General features: G+C 41.3%; 1 protein-coding gene across 1 annotated transcript in view; it reads right to left on the reverse strand.

Annotated features, from left to right (window-relative positions):
- Positions 1–20927, reverse strand: part of uba7 (ubiquitin-like modifier activating enzyme 7) — a 38967-nt gene extending 18040 nt beyond the window's left edge. Inside the window, exons 1-21 of the mRNA XM_079578233.1 lie at positions 20809–20927; positions 20566–20734; positions 20063–20197; positions 19682–19788; positions 19508–19598; positions 19082–19214; positions 18734–18831; positions 18505–18657; positions 18094–18258; positions 17636–17740; positions 17473–17553; positions 16744–16899; positions 14623–14788; positions 12698–12894; positions 12207–12271; positions 10080–10290; positions 8289–8363; positions 7616–7805; positions 7384–7475; positions 5805–5897; positions 4055–4246 (exon numbers count right to left, since the gene is read on the reverse strand). Coding sequence (XP_079434359.1) covers positions 4055–4246; positions 5805–5897; positions 7384–7475; positions 7616–7805; positions 8289–8363; positions 10080–10290; positions 12207–12271; positions 12698–12894; positions 14623–14788; positions 16744–16899; positions 17473–17553; positions 17636–17740; positions 18094–18258; positions 18505–18657; positions 18734–18831; positions 19082–19214; positions 19508–19598; positions 19682–19788; positions 20063–20197; positions 20566–20734; positions 20809–20870 — 2736 coding nt within the window. The 5' untranslated portion in view covers positions 20871–20927. The remainder of the gene's footprint in view (positions 1–4054; positions 4247–5804; positions 5898–7383; positions 7476–7615; positions 7806–8288; positions 8364–10079; positions 10291–12206; positions 12272–12697; positions 12895–14622; positions 14789–16743; positions 16900–17472; positions 17554–17635; positions 17741–18093; positions 18259–18504; positions 18658–18733; positions 18832–19081; positions 19215–19507; positions 19599–19681; positions 19789–20062; positions 20198–20565; positions 20735–20808) is intronic.
- Positions 20928–22748: the final 1821 nt, after the last annotated feature.

The following is a 22748-nucleotide window of genomic DNA, read 5'->3' on the forward strand; positions in this document are numbered from 1 at the left end:
GTGGGTATTTCAGTAAATCTCACCCTGCTATTTCCATGCATCCCCCACTGCCCACAATGATCTGTCCTTGGCCTCAAATTGCAAAACATAAACACGAGAATTTATACAAAACGCTGCCGTGGTGAAAACAGACAAGGACAGCCCTGCATTTGTTGACATTGTTGAGTCCTCACTGAGGACAGCAGCGGTAGATCGCCAGGGGAACTTCCTAGGGCAGGGGTGGCCAACCCGCGGCTCTCGAGCCGCATGCGGCTCTTGGCCAATCAGAGTGCGGCTCTTTGCATGATTGGATATGTTTAATACAATGCGGCTCTTTGCAAAATAATTGGTAAATATTTCCCATAAACTGTAACAGTCTTTGACCAACAATCCAACCGTAGTCCTACAGACCCTGTTTCCATCTCTACACATGAATGAGAGTCCGTATCTCTCTCCTTTTCGAGGCGGCGTGTAAAAGGTGCCCGTGCAGCCTCAGTCAAAGCGGGATGTAGGTTGAACAACAGGCAGGCAGATCGTGGCACGAGGATTAGCTTCTGTGCTTTTCAGGTTTCTGATCAGCCTACTCTTTATTTGATGTAATTTGGCCTCATATTCACAGAAAAAGATCAAAATTACGAAATGGAAAAAAGCGGAGCTCTTCTGAAGCGTATGATGCGAAGCGCGACATCGCAACGCTGAAATACGCAAAGTCATGACTTTTCTTTCACATGTGACAGTAACTGTAACAGATGCAACTTAAAACAGACTCTCAGTCCTCCAGAGGCTCCTGGTTAAAGTTCATGAACTTTGTGCAGCCTAGAGTGCGTTCTCTGCACAGTCCAGTCAGGACCAAGCTGCAGGCACTGAGCGCACAGGCCAGGGGCGTATCAGAGGAGGGGGCTGAGTGGGCAGGGCCCCACATACAAACACACCCCAGCATTAAAAAAATAAAAAAATAATAATAATCTAATTCTGTCTCAGTCAGAGCAGAAAGCACAGAATTTCAGTTAATATACATGTATTTCAGTCTTGTTGAGAAGTAAAACCATTCAATCTAACACAATTATTTAAAAAAAAGAAAAGGCAAGGCATAAAATTATAGTTTATTGTGATTAAATAAAACGGTTACATTCTATTTAATCACAATAAACTACCGCCCCGGGATCTCGCTAATGGTTGGTGCCTTTGTGGCTCTTCACAGGATCAAGGTTGAAAATTTCGGCTCTTGGTCTCTGACTAGTTGGCCACCCCTGTCCTAGGGGGAGAAAGCGGCTTTGGAGTTGGAGTTTTACTATGGGAGGACTTCTGTTGTATAGTTTTGTTTGAAGCAGGCGGGATTTTCTATAGAAGCGGGCAACTTTGGGTGGGCCGGCTCAAACATGGTGAATTTGATCAGTGTTATGTGATATTTATGAACTAGCGGCGAACCCAGTATAGGATAACTTCAAGTGATTATTTAAGTCAGTAAGACCCCTTGATACAGCAGAGCGTACGAGATGGAAGAGATTGAATAGCCTCACATATGCAGACCAATAAAATGTAATCTGGCATTTGAGTTGACAAGTTCAGACTGATATTAAAGACTTTCCCTTTAGTGCTATTTTTATACTTTTATATCTCATCTTAAACTCTTAAAATGTTCAGCAAGCACAAACCTGTCAGTCAAATAAGAAGTCACTTATACAAACATGACACTATCGGCACATCATTATTATCTTTTTCATTATACTTTGACAGATAGTGATGCAAAAAACCTTAACAGTTCTTTTATTCCATGTGTCCACAAGTCCATTGTTTGGCATTAAACCATAGAAATCATGCAGCTGTTTGTTCCTTCAAATATGCAACTATATTAGGCAACATTTCTACATTTAGGGGAATCTCTTGTCATAGTGGCCCCTCCCAAAATATTGACTAAGTAGTTTTTTTTTCTCTCTCTACATTCCCCTGGCTCTGGTTCCTCTGTTGAATGGATGAACACTCAAAACCATTCGCTGAAAAACTCCCTCTCTCCGACTGGCCTTGCAGCTCTGGAAATTGTGGCAAAAGGATTCAACAGTTGCACATGCACACGTCCTGCAGCTGCCGTGATGCAAGACATTATGGCCACACTTAATGACTGAGTGCCTTCATTCCATTGGACTTGGGCAATGCAGTTGTGGAGGCCAGTATTTTTTACAAGCCGCAACTATGCAAGCGCTCTGATAGAAAATGCTACCAGCTGCCCCGATCCACGCAGCAGATCTTTGGGGTGTTCAGTCACTTATATGTAATGATCAATGCAAACTGTACATGCACTTTAAATGAATCAACAGAAATACAGAGCACAGAGGGAAATGCACTGCTTCTCAAAGTGTCATGAAGTTTTGGAAGTTTCTTCACAATGCAATTTCATTTCTTTACAATATTCCACCTTGAGTAATTTACCTCTCCGGGTAGACGCAGAGCCCAGAGTTTCCCGAGTGAGGCCCCCCTCTGGGTGTTGACGCTATGACAGACAGAGGTCGGTGGGGGTCACTGTTTGGGGTAACTCTGTCTGATGGGACGTGAGGGCACTTGGACAAGGGCTATGAGACACACTGCAGCTCTGGTTTCAACTTGGGTTACAACCAAAAGAGCTGCAGCTGCAGACATGAGCTGCGGCGATGATAGGGCCAGCTGGGAGTAACTGCTGAACGAGCATTACAGAGATGGGCTGGTTTAGTCCAAGTTTGGTCCTTGTTCCATCCAGGTTTAGCCCTGGCTAGCTTTGGCCTGGTTCGGTAGAAGTTTAGTTCTGATATAGTTAAAATGTTAGGGGGAAATGCTATTTAACTTTGTAACTTTTTAAGCAAGAATAAACAGAGAAGGTGTGCCATCTGAACTTAGAAATACTAGGGAAAATGAATATATAGTATCAATCTTTTTCTATGTCCACTACAGTTGTAAATTGTGATATGAGGCAGAAATAATGGCAGGTTATAAATACATGTGAACAGTGCTGATGTTTTAAAGCAGTACTTATTTACCTTAATAAATCCTTTTCGTAGTCCCTCTGGGGGTAATACAAGCGTTAATGGTATGATTAGGGGGTCTTTCATCTCCCCCCAGTGTCTCTGGCCAGAAAACCGTACTTGCAACTTTCCTGCCACTGAGGCGGAGGCCCCAATACACACTAATGGAATCATGAAGAAGAAGCTAAAAGGCTAACGGGCAAAGCTAACTACGGAGTAGCGCCACTTAAACAGTATTTACAGCCAAGTTTGAGTGAAAAACATTATCTTCATTGTGTAATTAGATGTACAATATCCCTCTCTCCCTTTGTCTTTTCTGTCAGCGTAGTATTTACTCTCACGGACAATTAATGAGTAATAAAACGAATCATGCTACGACACCTGCAGTGGCATGAGTTACATAGTACTGCTTTAAGACTGGTCTGATTGCCGCACATTAACATTATTTGAGAAACCTCTCGGGGAAACATACAGTCTATGGTGAGTTTCGGGTTTGGATGGAAAATATCAACATGGACGAATGCATTTACTGAAAAAAGAAATTGGGACTGTGTCATATTGTAAATATACTGTTTTGATCATGTTCATATATGTCATAATTTATAGCATATAGAACTTTTATATTGATGTAATAATAATATATGAATACCTTATTCAGCACCCACAAAACAGAATGACACTATCACATTTAAACCCATAAATGGGCATAACTGGTGCAAACACAGAAGCAGATGTGGGTGTATTTGCATTAGATATTTTTGAACTCTCGCCTCAACCCTATGGAGTTTCGCAGGTCTAACGTGCACACAGCAGTGACAGTGAACAGTGGCCTCTCGCTCTCACTGCCCTCATTCATGCCCTAATGCTCTCCAGCCTCACAGGAAGGATACACGGCATCAAGGGAAACCACTCGTGTATATCTTAAGTACACCATCTAAATGTATGAGTGAATACAGTAGGAGTCTGTCACTTTGCATTACGTAGCAGCTAGGGGAGCAGAAAAACTAAGGGGGTCAATTACAGTATTAAGACAGGTGCTATCGCCCCTATAGGCTGATTGTGCATTCAGTATCTTTACTCACAGTGAACGGCCTGGCTCGGCTCGGCCGTGACATGACGAAGTACATGACGGCCAGGTTGACATAGGCGGTCCTGTAGGGGGTGATGCTCTGATGTCCCTGCACCAGTTTGTACAGCTCCAGACACATGAGGCCGGACACAGCTGCTGTGGTGGTAGCTATTGCTGGGATGATCCTGCCAGCAATACGCTTACTCTGAGGAAGGAGACGGAGAAATTGAGTTCAACCCCTGCCTTAACAGTGCGCATTTTCTCCAGTTTGGCTTTACCCAAATCTAAAAGCTTCAGGACTGGAGCTTAAGATAAGATAAGATAAGAAATTCACTTGTTACAGTCGGCCTTCAAGAAGATCACTCAGAGTTAATAAAGTGCAGCTGATACAGAGATTATTGCACATGTTACTTTACAGTCTTATTGTACAGTATGACAGCAGGATGAAGGCTTTGCGGTAGCGCTCCGTCCTGCACTGAGGGTGTCTCAGTCTTCCACTGAGAGAGCTGCTCAGCTCTTCTACAGTCCCGTGCAGTGGGTGGGAGGTGTTGTCCATGATGGAGGTGAGCTTGGCTAACACCCTCCTGTCACTCACCTCCTCCACAGAGTCCAGGGGGCAGCCCATAGGCCTATAGGTCAGAAGAGCACCTCATTTGAAAGCTAAGACCTAAATAGATCGAAACTGAGCTTTTTCCTGGCATTGTTGCCCTGTTGTAGTCACTTTTTCATCATGTTTTTGCAACTTTTTAATCACTTTTTCATCAGGTTTTTGTCACTTTTTAATCACTTTTTTAATCACTTTTTAATCAAGTTTTTGTCGCTATATATATATATATATATATATATATATATTAATATTTAGCACTATTTCTTATTGCCTTTTCGTCCCATGTATGTCACTTTTCCTTTTTTACTATCACTTTTTGTCACTTTTTCATCATGTTTTTGTCGCTATATTATCACAATTTTATTATATTTTCGTCTAATTTATGTCCCTTTAATTATTTATTATCACTTTTTCAGCACTTTTTCATCACATTATTATTATCAGTTTTTGTCATTTATGTCCCTTTTTTACAGATTTTTTTTCATGGCTTTTTTTTAGGCTTTTTTCAAGAAGATTTGGGTAAAGCAAAACTGGAGAAAATGTGCTCGGTTCAGGTGGGTTTTAAGAGGTGAAGTACAGTTATGAAAAGCTAAGGGCCCTAAAAAGACCGTGTCATTATATGTGGGGGAACGTTGAACTATTTCAATAGTTACTTAACCTAACGCGTTGACATCTGTATGACTCTCATCATCATTCAGCCCTACACAAAGCCCATCCATGGTACATTAGGCGCAGATGTCGTATTGTCCCTGTGTAAACCCTCTTTAGTGGCCCTCATTTCAGTCCTACCCCCGACACCCCCCTCTTAATGACCCCTTATGTCTTGCCCTGTCCCGTGCGGTGCGTCTGTGGCTGCAGTGGCCGGGCTCAGGTGTCAGGTCCCAGGCGACAGGTGAAGTGCTGTGATTAGTTCAGCTCCAGTGACAATAGGTGAGCGTCTGTTATTGTGGCTGCGGGGCAGGTGGGCGAAGAGGAGGAGGAGCGCTGCGGGCTGGTTTTAACTCCTACAACACTGAAAATCTGCTCTTTCATCTGGAACCAGTGTTAATCTTGTCAACTAATATGAATGACTGAATAAAAAAGTAGGACTAAATCTTGATTCTTTTTTTACTTTAATATTTGCTTTCTGGAGAAAACAAGTGATAATGTGACTAACCTCGTGTCGATCCACTGCTGGGATGTCGTAGTTTTCGGCGCGCAGGTTGGAGGCAGCTGTGATGTAGTCCATGTGGAAATTACTGTCATCGTCCTAATGCAATAAAGACAAACATAATGTCAAAACGGGTGACACATCACAGCCATACAACTCAAAGGCACAAACATTCATCCTCAGGAATTCAGAATTTTATACAACAATTGGCAGAAAAACAAGAAAAAAGAACTTTTATTTACTTTTAATACAATTATGATTTAATCTGACTTTGTCTCATTCAGCCAAACTTAATACAAGCCTTTCAGGACAGTCTATTTCTTGAACAGAACATTATTCTTTGAAATGGGAGCCAAAAACGCTTTAGCATCTGACTAACATCTGACATCATACAACACTGGGCACATCAGAAGATTTGTGACTGATGTGTCTATGGTGCTGGCAAACGTCTACCACTACTACTCAAAGCCTGTGGGGGCGAGAGAGAGGATGGGGCAGCGCAGACGCTCCAAGCTTTAACCTGATCCAACTTAAACCCACCTACACACATTCCTCTGCCCACCGCACAGACACCAAGTTTGGAATGAATGAGGGATCGGTGTAGCCTCAAGATGTCACCTGATCCGGCGCAGGGTTACCTCACACAGATGCTTTAACCGGGACCTCATCTAGCTCACATCAAAGTGGTTTTCCAAAAAGGGTCTCATCGACTTCATTCAGAGTGGCCCTGTCTGACATTTCTCTCAGTGTCCATGATCTCCCCAAATAAACCACCGAGCACTCGCCCTCCAGTGCTCCAGCCCACGGCACCCAGGGGACGGGTACAAATGGTCTGCACAGGTTTCCCCTAACACCAACAACACGTACAATAGGATCCCCTCTGGTTCCAGGATGAATGACATTGTGTTTGTGAGTGTGAATGTGGGACGATGAATAATAATAAGCCCATGGATGTCCTGAATTTACTCTCTCACCGGTAGATAAAAGCATGAAGTTGTTTAATCTATCGCACAAACTATTTTAGTAAAAGCGATATATACAATTTGGTTTAAATTTAAAAAAAAAAAGTGACCTTGAAATGAAAATTGATGACCGTATGGGGGGCAAACATGTAATTGAAATAATTTGTGCCCCCTCATACTGATCACAATCAATGTTCATTTCAAGGTCACTTTTTTAAAAAACAAATCAAATAGTAAATATAGCCCATTTTCAAGCATTCGTTGTTCTTTGACGTTCTATTTGCAAGATTTTCTTCAACTGTTACTACATATAAACAGCAGCATTATTGAAATGATCTTGACTGAAATTACATTTGTACTAAAACACAGAAGCCGATTTAAAGTGGCTATTGAGCAAACAGAAATAGGAATATATCTTCACTGAAGCCTCAAAAGCAGAAGGCAGTCTTTATCCCTTGTCTTGTGAAAGTCACGGCTTTGAGTCAGTGAAGGCCTGAACCTACAGGGAGGGAGAGAAAGAAAGCCCCGCACAGGACATCCCAACAGAGGAGAGTTGGTTCCCCGCTAAGTCCCGGCCGCCGCTCTGTCTGAGGAAACACAGAGGAGCCATGAACCTGACTGACCTTCTCAAAGTCCACAGGCCACATCTTCGCGATCGAGGCTTTCAGAGACGGAGAAGACAGCTCCTGTGTCAGCTCCTCCAGTTTTTCTTTATCTGCAAGAAAATGACATCATTGTCAAGAAATTAATCAAGATAGGTTAAAGAGTGAAATAGAAATGAATTTACAAATTGTATTTCAATTTGGTGGCAAGAACTAGGAGTGGGTGATCTGGCCTTGTGTGAATTGAACCCACCGGCTTCGCCCTCGCTCTCCTCCATCTCCTCATCAGTGGCTGGGATCTTCAAGTTCTGTTGAGGGGTGAACTCGGGCACAAGGACCCCGTCCAAGAGTCCTCTGATCATTGCTCGGTCTGTGGAGCCACTAAAGCCATAGGTCTGTCCGTACAGGTTAGCAGCAGCCACAATATAATCCATATGTGTCACCTAAAACATCAATGTCAAAATAACATGGAAAAGAATTAAACACTGCACATGCAAGAAGAAAAAGCAGATTGTTATGCTTGTTGCAAACGATTTAAGCTACAAATTGTAATGAACCTCAAACTGCATTAGTGCCTGTGGTCTGGTTTCTTCATTGTGTCTGATATTACCATGTTTTCTACATTTTACATATTTCATGAAGCAGACATATAGGTCTTATTTTGTGTTTTTCAATATCCAGTATAAATATTCATTGCAATATTGCAGTTGTTTAGGCTAAAGACATGACCCTATGGTGAATGCAAAGACTTTATGTGATATGGACTGTTCCCAAGGAGTGTTTAGGGCAGATAAGTTTACGTCCTACAGTGTAAAAAGCCCACATTCACATCCATGATAACATTTTACAGATACGTTTTCATACAAGATAGATGTGATTTAAGAGTTTCTGAAGATAAGAACCCATTTGGACCCTTCATTACTCACATTGCTAGGGTCAAAAGTGAGTGGATGAGGGCATCTCTTGGTCCCAGACCAAAAAGGAAGGCCGTGGCTGGTTAGCTAAACAAAGAAAGAGAAAATCTGTTAATGATATGTACCTTAAGATTAGTATTTTTGCTTTATCTTCTGAGGTCACGGCAGAAAATCAGTTGAAACCAAATGCCAATCCTCTCTTTCCCAAAGCTCTCAAAATGCCAGTGAGAAAAAACCTAATCTTTATTGAATTGTGCCCAATCGTGTTAACGGGACATGATCAGATAGGGGCTCGGCAGGTGACTACAGACGGGGCAGGCAGACATCTTCTGTTATCAGTGCAGTGTAGTCTTCATCATCTGTGTGTGTGATAAAGGAACAAAGGGCTTTTGATGTGACCAAATGGGCCACATGCTGCTGAGGAGAGAGTCCCAGAGTGTGGCATTTGTCACTGTAGTGGACTCAGACTGCAGCCAAAAGGCAAAAGTGGACGACTCAGAGGGCAAACTGTTTTAAGCTGTGTCATTGAAATACTGTTCTTGTCAGAAAAGCTAGGAAAAATGCATCAACATATTGCTTATTTAAAAGGAATGTTCTGCCTCACACAATCATCTCTATTTATTCATGCTTAGAAATTGAGTGTTATTTTTTGTGTTATATTACAATAACAAGTTTCCATTTACAGCCAAATGCCACGTTCCTAAAAGCGGCATAATCTCAGACGTCACCATTGTATTGATATCCGCGCTGTAAAGCGTTATCACCAGTTCACCGACTTCCACATAGAACCTTTTGCGTCATGGCACTGGCCTGGTTCAGTTGAGACCGTTACTGATCACACAGTTCCTCTAACGTCTGCACTCGGGAGACACCTAGTTTCAAAACAACTGTAAATGGTGTCAGAGGTAGAAGGAACTACAGCTGAAAAACGAGAACAAAACCACAACCAACTGTCGGTGTGGGGTTTTGACATTTTAAGGTGAAACTATGAGCTAATGTAAAATATAGACATAGGGAAACAGCTAGAGGCACAAAATATTAGTAAGCAAGGTCATGAGAGAACTTAGATGTCACTCTCACTGTTTTAGCAAATACATTTATAAAAAAAAAACATACAAACTTATTGTTGGCACCATCGTCTTTAGTCATGACAAGGTAATGAGCTCATGTTTCTTATACCATTTGCAAAGCCTGAACGCTGAAGAAATCGAGGAATTCGAAAGTGGAATGGAGGTCACCGAGGGTCTGTTTGCACTGACATCGATCTGTGAACCCCCCACCCACACTACAACCCCTCTCCCCCTCTGCCCCCCTTCTCCTCCTGTCTACTCCACTGTGTCCCGTCTATCCCCCAGGTGTGACAGGAACATGTGACATCACTCTGTCTGCATGCTTCGGATGATTTCAAACCTGCGGAGATTTGTATCTAGTCCCCACGTCTCCAAGAGTCGAGTTACACAATCTCAAGCACTTCTGTCCATCCAGGTGTCAATCCCAGTCCGCAGCGACATACGCCGTTTTCGCATCAACCCCCCCAGTCCTTATTCACTCACAAGAATTAACTGGCCTAAAATTATCAGATGGATTCTTTATTTTTAATAAATATTTATGGATAACTGCTAAATCCATTGATTTACAAGTACTTGCCTAACATACCTACATCCTGCTTCCCTTACCGTGTCACCAAAGAGTTCCTGATCTGACAACAAAGTACCACCTCCAACACACAAGTCCAAAAAGTCCCTCCAAAAGCAGCTCAGTGCCTCAGTTCTACCCACTCGGAAAGCCTTTATTATGCCATACCTCATCCGAAGGGAAACAGTGCAGGAGCTGTCGGATGTCGTTGTTGAACAGTGTCTCCCATTTGAGTCGGGCCCAGCGCACACAGTCCTCCCAGTTTCTGGGGCGGTTGCCTCCAGAGGACAGGTCCATTAGGCTGCCCCAAACCTCAGAGAAGATCTGCAGCGCTTCCACATCTCCGCGACCAAGAGTTTGATTTATAAAGTTCTTGTCTCTGGAAAACATAAAGAAAGTTAGTGGTTAGCTCAGAACAATTTAAAAATGAAAGTATCATTTTGACATTGATTGAGGAGGGAAATATATTAAAGGGATAGTTCAGGATTTTTGACATAGGGACTAGTTGTCGTGTTGTTGATTTCTGGAGATGTTATTTCATTTAGATTCATGCAGTCCTTATATTTGAAGATTTTAGTGATGCTGGGCTAATGCTAAGCTAGCGCATGTCTATGGTAACTAGTAGCCTGCATTAAAAACCTCTTTAAAATCATCGGGTAGTCCTCCAAACGTTGCCATATCTGATTTGTAGAAAGCTCCTTTGTGAATTCCACGTGTAGTGATGCCGGCCACAGGTAAACAAACAAACAACTGTAGATCCGGTAAACTAGTGGATAACTCCGCCGCTGCGTAGCTTACAACCAGGAAGCTGATGCTGCTCAAATATAAGTTCTTTTAAATGCAAAATGGTTATATTTCAAAACATATTCAGTCAACACAGACATTTATATCAGTAGTCTGATGTTATAAGTGATTTGTCTCAGGTGCACTGAGCTTGGGTGGAACTGTTTTTAATGCAGGCTGCTAGTTACCATAGATGCGCTAGCTTTGCACTAGTCTAGCACCACAAATCTCTTCAAATATAAGGACTGCATGAATTAAAAATATATGTATCTCCAGAAATCACTCGGGATGATTCGGAAATGAGGTCATATGTCAAAAATCCTGAAATATCTCTTTAACAAAGTAAGAATAAACAGATATATTCTAGAGAATCCATCCCAATGCAAATGCATAATCTACACAATAAAACATCAACAGAATATTAGTGTGCTCCAATCAAAAAAAGTTTATTATTTAGTCTATGCATGATAGGCATTGAACAAAGGTTCCCTAGAATTTGAAAACCCTTTTCTTCACTGGATAGAAGATTATTAAGTGGCAACATGTTCATAATAAAGGTGTTGCATTTCAGTCATTGTTGAGTCATGGGGGAGATTCCACTGACTCTAGAAAGCTTGCTCACGATTCAAAGGAGGGCGCGTGCACTGTGTTGTGGCCAATGCTACTGTGTATTTGTAACAAAAGACTGGGATTTTGGCATTATTGCACGTGTCAGAGATAGCAGCCAAATGGAAATCTACCTTCAAAACATGCAGCGCGTCTGAACAGGAACAATGGGCCGGGTCAAGGGAAACCATAACAAATTGTTCTGGTTCTTTCCACAAATTCAACACGCGGGACTCAAAATATATATAATGTAAAGATGATCTCCTTTGTACCGTTGTGGCCTATTCAGGGTTTGAAAAAAAGCAGCTAAGCATTTAACAATTGGGAGGGATTACGTCTAAATCTCACCAAAACAAACAAAGATATAACGCCACGCGATGCCTGGATTAACAGGGCTCCGACAATCAAAGGCAGACTCAATACGGTCTGGGCCTTTACATGACTGCTTTGAGGTTAGCAAAGCGTTTTAGTGTCTTAATTTGAAACAATAAATGATAGGGATCTCAAGATTTATAGTTTCACTTATACACTTGACTGACAGTAAACTAAGCAATCTAGCTAAATACGTTGAGTGTGCCTCTTTTTATCGCCTAAATTTAACCGTACTTTCAAATTAAGGATTACATTATATTTGACTGTTAATAACAAACGATGTGATGAGGGAAAGTGCTTTGTTTTTCATTTGGTGCGTTATTGCCTGAAGCAGTCGCATGTGTTTTGTTGCGCGCTAATAAAACACAGTAATGAGGTCCCACACTTCATTGAGCTTTTGTAGTTAGCCAGGAATGTGAAAGGGAAAGTGCATTGTAAAGTTGTACAAGAGCGCGTGCAGATTAACCACAGACTGGGTAAAGATGTGCTCATTTGAATATAAGGGACTTGTATTCAAATAGGATTCTTTCTAACCTCAGATACATCATCACATTTTCGGGAGTGTGCTTGAAGAGTCCCTCAAACTGGTCTCTGGCCCACTGAAAAATGAACAAAAATGTAAAACATGAGTTGGTAAATGATCCTCAAGTGAACAATATATATAAATAGCAAACATAATGTAAATGAGTTAAGGAATTTGCATCATCTTTTGGTGTCTTTGAGAAAAACATGTGTCAAGGGTTGGGAGTTTGGTGTCTTTGTGATCTCAATTAATGTTCTTGTATTTGTTCTGTAAAAGCCCTTCTGGGAAGAGACATTGCAAATGTGCCTTGCCTATATATATTTAGTGCATCACATGATGATTGTACAAACTTGTTCCTTTTAAGTAAATATAAAATGGATGACACAGTTCAAAATACAAAGGTGTCCAAAAGTGGGCACTTAGTTCCCATTGATTATTAAAGAACTGACCCATGCTAAACTGCTCCACTGGAGCCCGTTCCTCTACCTACTTCATACAATACCTGTAGTGTGTGCTCAATGCGATGAGGGAAGTTTTTGAGGGTGCACAGTGGGAATTCCTTTTTAGAGCTGGACTTTGCTGGTCCATAAGACTCAGTCAGATGAGGCACAACAACCAGAGTGTGGCCTTTACTGCCCAGAGTACCTCCCTCCAGCATGGGCTTCTTATGCTCCACACAACGGGAATCCAGATAGGCCCCTTAAAAAGACGGGTACAAACCATTTAAATCATTTTTAATTAGGAATAAAAAGGTTAATATTTATGTTTTATTTAAATTGATTAGGTAACACTTCAATTTACACTACCCTTGTTACATTGTATCAGCCAATTTTAGTACAATGTAATGTGCTGTGTAACAATGTGCAATATCTTGTACCTAAGTCGTAGTCATACTGTGTTTTAGTGTGTGACAGGGAGGTAAAAGTAAGTGAACCCAGGGATCTCACTAAACTGCAGCAGTTTTGTAAAAAGGAATGGTCCAAGATTCATCCTGGTCATCGTGAGTGTCTAATGCAACTAGCAGTCATTACTACAATAGAAGGGTCAGCCAGCTATTTAATACAGGGATTCACTTACTTATTCACACACTGTTGTGAATTTCTCAGGTCTTTCTGCAAAATATCTTGATAAACTTGTGAATTAATTTTTCTATTGATGATGGGACGTTGTCCAGGCCCTGAGGCAACAAAACAGCCCCACACCATGATTCTCCTGCACCGAACTTCATTCACTTTGGGGATGGTTTTGATGTTGGTGTGTTGTTCCATTTTTGTTGTGTGTTCCGCTGTGTGTTCTGCCCAAACTATTCAACGTTGGGTTAATCAGTCCACAGAATATTTCGCCAACAGTGCTTTCGCAAAACAAAGTTGGATAGTTTGTGAGGAACACACAACATCATGTGTGGAGGAAAAATTGAATAGCACTGTAGCATCAAAACCCTATGCTCAATGTGAAGCATTGTGCAGAAGAATCATGATGTGGGGCTGTTTTGTTGCCTCAGGGCCTGGACAACGTGCCATCATCAAAAGAAAAATTAATTCACAAGTTTATCAAGAAATTTGCAAAAAGACCAGCCAATTCATACCAGCCTGGAATACGTAAGTGAACCCTTGTATTAAAAAGCTGTCTGACTCTTCTTTTGAAGCAATAACTGCTTTTCTGCAGATTAGACGCTCACAACGATCAGGATGAATCTTGGACCATTTCCTCTTTACAAAACTGCTGCAGTTCAGTGAGATTCCACTTATTCCTCCCTCTCCTGTGAATGTTTACATGTTATGGCCAATAAAAATATGATAAAATGTAAATGTTTGGGTGGTATTAGTTTAAGCAGACACTGTTTAATCACTCTTATGATTTTGATGAAGATCAGACCACATTTTATGACCAATTTAGGCAGAGATGTGAGAAATTCCAAAGCGTTCACATCCATTTTCCTTCCACTGTACTTTATACATTTTATTACAGTAAGACCATCCTCAACAACTGAACTTCTTAATGCCGTAAGTTCCACATCTTATGTTGTGAAGAGATCATTTCATTTTATACACCCCAGCTAAACATGGACCTTTTTCTCATTGGTCGATTGGTAATTCATACCAGCCTAAACTAAATCATGCTTTGGAATGTCTCACAATTGCTCATCTTTAATACATGTTTTTTCTCTAAAATGTCACTCTCTCACTCCCTTTCACTCCTCATCAGAATGACATTAAATAGAAAAAAAAAAAGGAATTAAACATGTCACCAGTAGAACACACATAAAATCAAACTGGCCAAAGTATCAAATGAAAGTAAATGGATAACAAACATTTGGCAAGTTGCTAATGTTGAAGTTAAGACATGCTATGCAGTGTATATATATATATATATATATATATATATATATATATATATATATATATATATATATTAGAGCAAACTTACTGGCTTCCACATTGTCCAAAGCTGCAGCAGCTCCATCTAGTCCAGTGAAGAAGTGGTAGTCATAAACCTGTTCGCTCTCAGAGGCCAGGCGGTTCTGGTGGGCTGTGATGTTCATCTGTGGATTCATGGCTTTCACTGCTTTGGCTGCAACCTCCGATTTGGGTTTCTAAAGTGAATTTAAAAAAATGAATAAAACATTTTTATAACAGAAATTAGACTTTATAATGACTGTCAGCTGGTCTAACTGTGGAAAACTGTCCAAAATTATTTATTATTGATTATTTAGTTATGTTTTCCAAATATTTCACTCAAATAACACCCAATGTGAGTTTCTACAGCTGCTTAAACAGATAGGAGCCTTTATCGGGATGGAGACACCACACTATTGAATGGATTTCACTGTTCAACTGTTTTGCCACTTAAAGTGTCACAGAGCTCAACATTGACTTCCCAACTTGTTTGCTCAATGTCTCTACTCGCTCTTCACACACTTCTTGCTTATTGCATTCAGCCTCCCCATAAGCCACATTTGGGCCCTGACCCTTCATGTGAAAGCTGTTTTATTGAGTTGAGTTATCTGCACAGTTTCTAAACAAACTTTGTACTAATTGCATGTTACGTAAGTCCTTGTTTAAGAGATCTCTTCTCTGATAGACTAAGTTTCAAACCTTCCCAGTAGTTTTACTCAGCAGATCGTGCACTGACACGGATGGACTGTGTTCGACCTGACATGAGCTATTAGGGCTGAACTTTGACCACTCCACTTATAGGGGTCAGGCAGGAGCCACTAAGAGATTTTTCCATTTTTCCCCCTGTTTGTATGTTCATGGTTCTCAAACCTTGGACCCAGTACCACTTTGTTTTGGCCAATAGGCCATTAAAACCATTATATTAGGCCCAATGTTACTGGTAATGCAAACATGGACTTGATTTAGCTTCCAGATGAAGCTATATCCTACTTCTCTAGTCTTTGGTCCGCAGCTTTAGTTATTGATCTGAATTTTTGGTCGGGAAGGGCTTGTTAAAGGAACAGGGCACTGTTTTTCCATACTGAGGTATGTTCTTACCTCCGGTCTTTGTGCGTGCGCCCAGTCATGCAAATAGACCAAAGATGTTGTTAGCATTGAGCCTCTCCTCTGAGCCAAACGGGGGTGAAGTTAGAAGCGACCAAGCTCTTCCACGTTTTCTCTATTTAAATATGGTTATGTGAAAGTTTACACAATCCAAGTGTAGTTACACAAAATTAAACATGTCGATTTTCTAAGCGGATAAAAAAAGGTACTATATTTTAAGGCGTAATAACACCTGAGGAGCAGTTTGACTTCCGCGCAGTAATATCTTCAGAATTCTTTAGGAGCGCAGACTTCAAAGTGTTCCTCAGGGATTATTACGCCTTTCAATATAGTACCCCTTTTTATCCGCTTAGAAAATCGGCATGTTTAATTTTGTGTAGCTATACTTTGATCATGTAACTGTATTTAAAAACGGGAAAACATGGAAGAGCTTGGTTGCTTCTAACTCACCCCTGTTTGGCCACAGAGAGGAGAGGAGGAGAGGCTAAATGCTAACATCTTCAGCCTTTTTGCGTGACTGAGCCCACGCGTAAAGACCAGACAGGTACGCATCAACTCGTCTAAGCTCAGGTAAGAACATATCTCAATATGGAAAAACGGTGCCCTTCTCCTTTAATGAACATGCATGGGACTCATACATGTAAACACACCACATTGGATTGTAGCCATGGGATCATTTCCTTCCATTGTCCCCCACTTTCACTCTCAAACGCACTGCCACTCTCACTCAATCTGGCCTATTGTACATGTTTTTAGTGGTAGGGGAAACCATAGCGCTCGGAGGAAACCTACACAGACACGGGGAGAACATGAAAACTCCACACAGAAATTGAACTCCAGACAGCTAGAAGGCCTGAGTAAATCCTATTCAATTTATTGTTGATTCATGGTACAGTCCTGTTTTGAACTTAAATTGTAATTTTAGTCTTAGATTTCAGTGGAGAGAAGTTATGTTAAACCTCTGGCTATGGTTCTCAGAAAATAGAACTCATATTGATCATAAACGTGCAGAAACCACTGCTGTGATTGCTATTTGTACGGTTCTCACCCTAATATCGTGAGATCTGAAGAGGAACTGCCGATTCAAGTTGGACCTCTCGATGTAGTCCATATCTGTAACGGTGACATGACCCTCTTCTCCGGCTCCCAGTCCAATCAGAGCAAAGTTTTTCAGCAGTTCACACCCAATAGCACCCGCTCCAACCTAAAACACACGGACAAGAATATGACTTGGTTTGTAAAAAAATATTTTCTCAGATATTTGTGCAGTGTTACGCTGAGTACATGGGCAGCCCGTGTCAAGCAAACAAACGCCACCACAGCAAAGATAATAGTTTAAAAAGGAAACAGGGAAAGGGTTTGGAGTTGTGAGGCAGAGGTCAGTGAGTCAGGAAATACCACCTATATTACAGGCGCTTCCTGCATGTGCCATCATCAACACCAGACCACATGAAAGAGAGACCAATACAGCAGCGGTTCCCAAGCTGGAAAACATTTGTCCTTACAGGTGTAATCTCATAAACAAAAGTAAGCCTTTAAGGGGACAAACACAAATCTAGACTCATGATGAAAAAGAGTTGATAAAACAAGAATGACAATAGGTCTAAACATGAAAAATGAGTGCTGAGTTGGGTCTAACCCTTATAGTAGACTAATACCAACATAAATGATTCCCAGTGAGTTTCAGAACTAGCATCTACACAGTCCGACAGCAGAACCACAGACATAGAGGAGCTTTTTGTTTACAAAAGCAGGCAGCGCCCCCTGCTGCACCTACCAGGAAATACTTCTGCCTCCCCAATTTCTCCTGGAAATCAGAGCCAAACACTGCAATTTGTCCGTCATATCTGGTGCCGTTCTGCAAGATAAAAATATGATCTTATTTTGCAATGAAGAGTAGTAATTAACTGTTTTATTTATTATGCTTGCCAGATACATACTAAAGCAAACAGGCTGTCTTCTACGTGGAGATCCTCTGCAGGAAGACACTCCAGCGAGTCAAAGTAGAACCACTGTTTTAAAGGGGTAAACTTTCTACTGCAAGCCTAAAAAACAAGGGGGAAAATGACAATAATACTCTGAAAAAGTACATGCTTTTCTACTGGCCTACTCAACTTAAAGTTAAAGAAGTTTTTTTTTTCCTGTTTATACTTTCAGGAGGCAAGGCGGTGCTTTCCTGTCACAATAATATTGAGTAGCCTAAAGCGATCCCTCACATTAAGATTCATCACACACAGAGGTTTGTTTTTTCCACAAATGTCTGTTTTTACCATTACTGCACTACTACTACAACTACAACACTATGCATTATACATAATTCATTCATATTACACCAAACATGCTTTACAAATTCTTATTGTCCGTAATGTTGCCCAATATAAAGATAAAGTTGAAAAACCTTGATCACTTCCTGCGCGGCCAGGCCTCCGATGAAAGCGTTGACTGGGGCCAGCTCACCTTGAGCCGTGAAGGAAAACTGTTTCACTGCAGCTTCATCCAGTCTTTCAAGTTTCCCCTCATTGTTCAAATCTTTCACAGTATCAAGAATAATGTCTGCATCTGCCTGTGGACATGAAGGAAAGATTACTGCTCGTGAGGACCAAAACAAGCACAAATAAACATGATTTAAGATGACAATAATAACTTAATGTTGTACTTTTCATAGTGTAATTACTCAGGCATGCTGACACAACAAAAATAGGGACTGGGATAATCGATATTCCATTGAAAGCAGTTATATACCACACCTTTATGTAATGCCGTAGAAAGTGTATCACCCAATAAAAGCACGTGATATAAAACTGCTGACCTGAGATTGCGGCCGTGGAAGTCGCTTTTGATTCTTCACGAACTGGTGCAGAGCTTGAAAGGCCAGGTGCAGCGTCTTGTGCCGGTCTATTTTCCCAAAGTCGTTTGTTACCAGCAGCTCCGGGTCCAGCGCGAGGGTCTTGCTCAGTGCTTTCTGAAAGGAATGCAGTTTTTTTTGCGTTTGCCGCTCGATGGGAAAACTCAACGTTCAAACAAGTGTCGGCGCTTACAAACTGGATCGTGCACGGCTGCTTCACTTCGGTCACAATGCCGCCGCGTTCGTACTTGGAGAACGTTGAGGTGTCGCCAATACTGAAGGAATAAGAGCCTGGAAACGCAAGAGAAAAAAAAACAGGCTTCTAATATTGTCACAAAAATGAAAACTGTTTGTGTAAAAGAAATCACTGCTACTGCTACTTCTCGTACGGCTATTGCGCTAATACAACCACAATGGCAGTGAGGATCAATATGACATTAGGCTTTAATTCCAATGTAATCAGAAGATAAATACCACATATAAAAGTGTTTAATTGTCTTTTCACCATTTCCCATTGCTAATATAACTCATGAAAACGGACCGCGCTCTTTTATCTCCACAGGGCCGAGGCTGTTGAGCTCAGTCATCCCCTGAACCTCGGAGAAAATCACCCTGGAGCCGTCCTGAAATCCATGTCTCTGGTCACCGCTGCAGACCACCACTCCAGGATTCCCCTAAAACACCGCAGCAGCTTTTAGTTTCACTTCAGTGTCAAAAGATTTCAGCTTTCGTTTAGGCATTGGCACATGGAATACCTAAGTGCACTTATCTGAAGCGATTTCTGTTTCAAATCGTATTTGTAAAGGCTCGACAATGTGAGTTATTGGGCTGTGATTACAAAATGACTACAAAAATCTTTCAAAATTTATACAAGAGCAGCATTGTGTCACTACTAAGGACCCACAACATTGACTGATTGAGACTGCTACCCAATCATTAGTGAACGATTGTACAATTTGATGAATACCTGCGAGACTTTTTGAATGAGTGCAGATTCAGGCGCCTCTCCATCCTGGTCCAGCACTTCAAAAGCCTCCCCAAAGTCACAAAACAACTGGCTACGAAAGGAAACAGAGAGAAATACAAGTCGGCCACGTGCTTGACATGAATCAAATCATGATTGTGTGTGTTCTCTCCTCACCCGCAGAGTCCTTTTGTGTCCGCGACAATAAATTGAATGCCTTTAGAATGACAGAAGTCCCCAAACCTCTTCTGGTCATCCAAGGAAGAATCCGTGAGCACGACCACCTGAAGAAGGATATTATATGTCATTTACAAAGCGGAGAAGCTGCTTCACTCGGTCCACTCACATACTGTCCCCCCCCCATTATGGACAGATTACAGCCCAGTTTCAGAAATAATGATTGAAGTACAACAGTTTGTCCAGTGTCATTGATGATTTACTTTAAATATAATGCACACATCTGGACTTCAAACTGCACATGTTTAAATTCAATGCACTTTCTAATGAGCCACACCCTTATCTCACATCAGCAGGAATAAATCTGAATAAGTAAATAACCTGAAATTGCACGAGGAGGTCCTGGTCAAGTGGTTCAGTGTGGGCAAACAGCTGGACATGAGGGTTCAGGGCACTCAGCTGCTGCAGCGAAGCCTGAGCACGGTTTTGACCAATATTGGACTCATTCAAGAAAAACTGAAAAAACAAAATAAATCACATTAACATTCAGGTTATTCAATGTCAATTCTCAATTCAACTTGATTATAAACACACGGTCCAAAGAGACAGAGAGACACAACAAATCCAATATAATACACTACACAATACTGCATATAATATTATTTTAATAGTGTTAAAAGTGTTGGTAGAATCCGGTTTGCTTCAGAAGAATGAAAATGAAAGAATGCAAAAGGAAACTCGCAGCCCAACTGTTATCTGATCTACACTAGAAAAGAAACCAACAGGAATGTCATATTTCTGCTTTGGCTTTTATGACTTGTGCAATGAGACAATATAACTCTTCTGATTTGAAAGCTTTAGTTTCTCTGTTTTTCATGGCGCACCTGTGAGGAGAGGTCAGTCCACTGAGTCACCCCTTCGTCCTGGACAGTCACAGATTTGACACCGGACAGGATCACATTTTTGGCGATCTCCACTCCCAGACCCCGAATCCCACAAATGAGCACACTGGCGGTGCCCATCCGGCGCATGGCTTCGTGTCCCAGGACATACCTGAAACAGTCGCAAGAAAACAAGTGTACTCGTGCCTGTGCATGTCAGATGTTATATATCAGCGTTATACTCACAGTTGCCGAGAGTAAAAATCTTCATCGATATTTGCCATTCTGACCGGTGCTTTTAGCGACATTGGCCCAGTGCCCTGAAGTGGTCTGAGCTGATGCAGAAAGCAGGTGGTCCCTCGGAGAAGTGAAGACTGCTGTGCATTTACTTTATTTCACTTTCGATTCTGAGAAAGGCAGTCCTTTCAGTGAGCGCCGCAATATAGTGACTGACCACAAGAGGGCAGCACAAGCAAATATTTACCGAGGGCTCCTTCGGGCGCTACTCAGGGTCATGGTCATGTGCACGGGCTTTATTCATGGTTAGTGCTAGATCGTCTGCTCCGGAGGGACAGTCCGCTGTGAAAACGTGAGATATCATGACACAAATGAAGGTTAGGGCCAGGGAAATGGTTCACCTCTTAACTCCCGCCTGAACCGAGAGGATCGTTTTCCTCACGTCATCAGATTTTTTTTCCAACATTTTTTTGTTGGGTGCTCATTTTTGTAACTTTTTTGTAATTTTTTTTATCACATTTTTGTAATTTTTTCGTCCATTTTTAATCAATTTTTTGTCACATTTTTGATTTTTTTGGTCAATTTTTTATCAATTTTTTGTAATTTTTTTGTCACATTTTTGTCATTTTTTCGTCCATTTTTTGTCCATTTCTTGTGACATTTTTGTGACATTTTTGCCACTTTTTCATAAATTTTTCGTCACTTTTTTGTCAATGTTTTCTCACTTTTTTGTCACATTTCCATCATTGTTTTATTGCTATTTTCACTGCTTTTTTCCAGAAGCTTTTGGACTGGGATAAAGCCAAACTGGAGAAAATGTGCTCGGTTCAGGTGGGAGTTAAGGGGTTAACTTTAAGGATTAGGGTTATTTGTATATTTAGACAAACCAACTCATAGATCTATACAAACTCACAGCCGACCGTCCCTCCGGAGCATACCATCTAGCACTAACCTTTATTCATTAAGAGTTAGTTTCAGATTTGCTTTGGTAATAATTTTTTTTTCTTTCACATATGGTTTACACCCAGGTTAGAGAAATTCGGTGTTGTTGGTTTAATATTTTATTTTATGGTGTGAAAGTTTGAGAAAGACTGTCGGAAACTATTTCATAAAACTCAACTCTCTGATGGGATGAAGCCATTTGTTGGCACATGATGAAGATGCAAATGCACAAGAGCCTAAAAACAACAAGTATTACAGCTCGTTTTAGGTTGACTGTACTTTGTCACATCTGTGCTTCAGACTAGAGCCCAAGACATATTTAGTTCATTCATTCATCCGTTCATTCATCTAGACTGCTTCGGGCCCCACCCCAAAGTGTGAGTTTGAACATTTTGACTCATTGTTGACTTTTCCCTGGAGACTGATAATATTACGCCCCAGTGCAGACGTCATGAAAGCTAAAGTCCAAGAAGTCACTGGATGGTGGAAGTTGTCAAGAATGATTCATGACTATAAAAGAAGAGGAAGTTTAGCCTATAGGAAGAGCACATGGACCTGTTGACTTTCACACACATTTCAAAATACTTCACTCAGATTGTACTGGAGTATAATGTACTTTATCGTTATCAATAATAGGATTTTTTTGGGGCAAGGGGTTATTAGGCGCTGGGCTTTTGCGGGACACCGGCTTTCTGTAGGTCCTACAGAAGACACCAGAAGCATATGGCCAACAGTGTAGGCCATATTCATGTGGTCTGAAATGCTCAAAACTACATAATGGCCAAACCGCCTGATCCCGTCAGATGTAGGAAGCTAAGCAGGGGAGGGCCTGGTGGATTGGGAGACCACCGAAGAACACCAGGAAGCCTTGATGAATACAGTGTGTAAGTGAGTTGTTGGTGGTGGTCCATCAATCTACCCCTGGGCAGCTGTGGCTACATTTGTAGCTGACCATCACCAAATATGGCGTGAGCGAATGACTGATGCACAAAATTATAAAGCGACAT

Source organism: Gobius niger (assembly GCF_951799975.1).
Source record: "Gobius niger genome assembly, chromosome: 20".
Taxonomy (NCBI): Eukaryota; Metazoa; Chordata; class Actinopteri; order Gobiiformes; family Gobiidae; genus Gobius; species Gobius niger.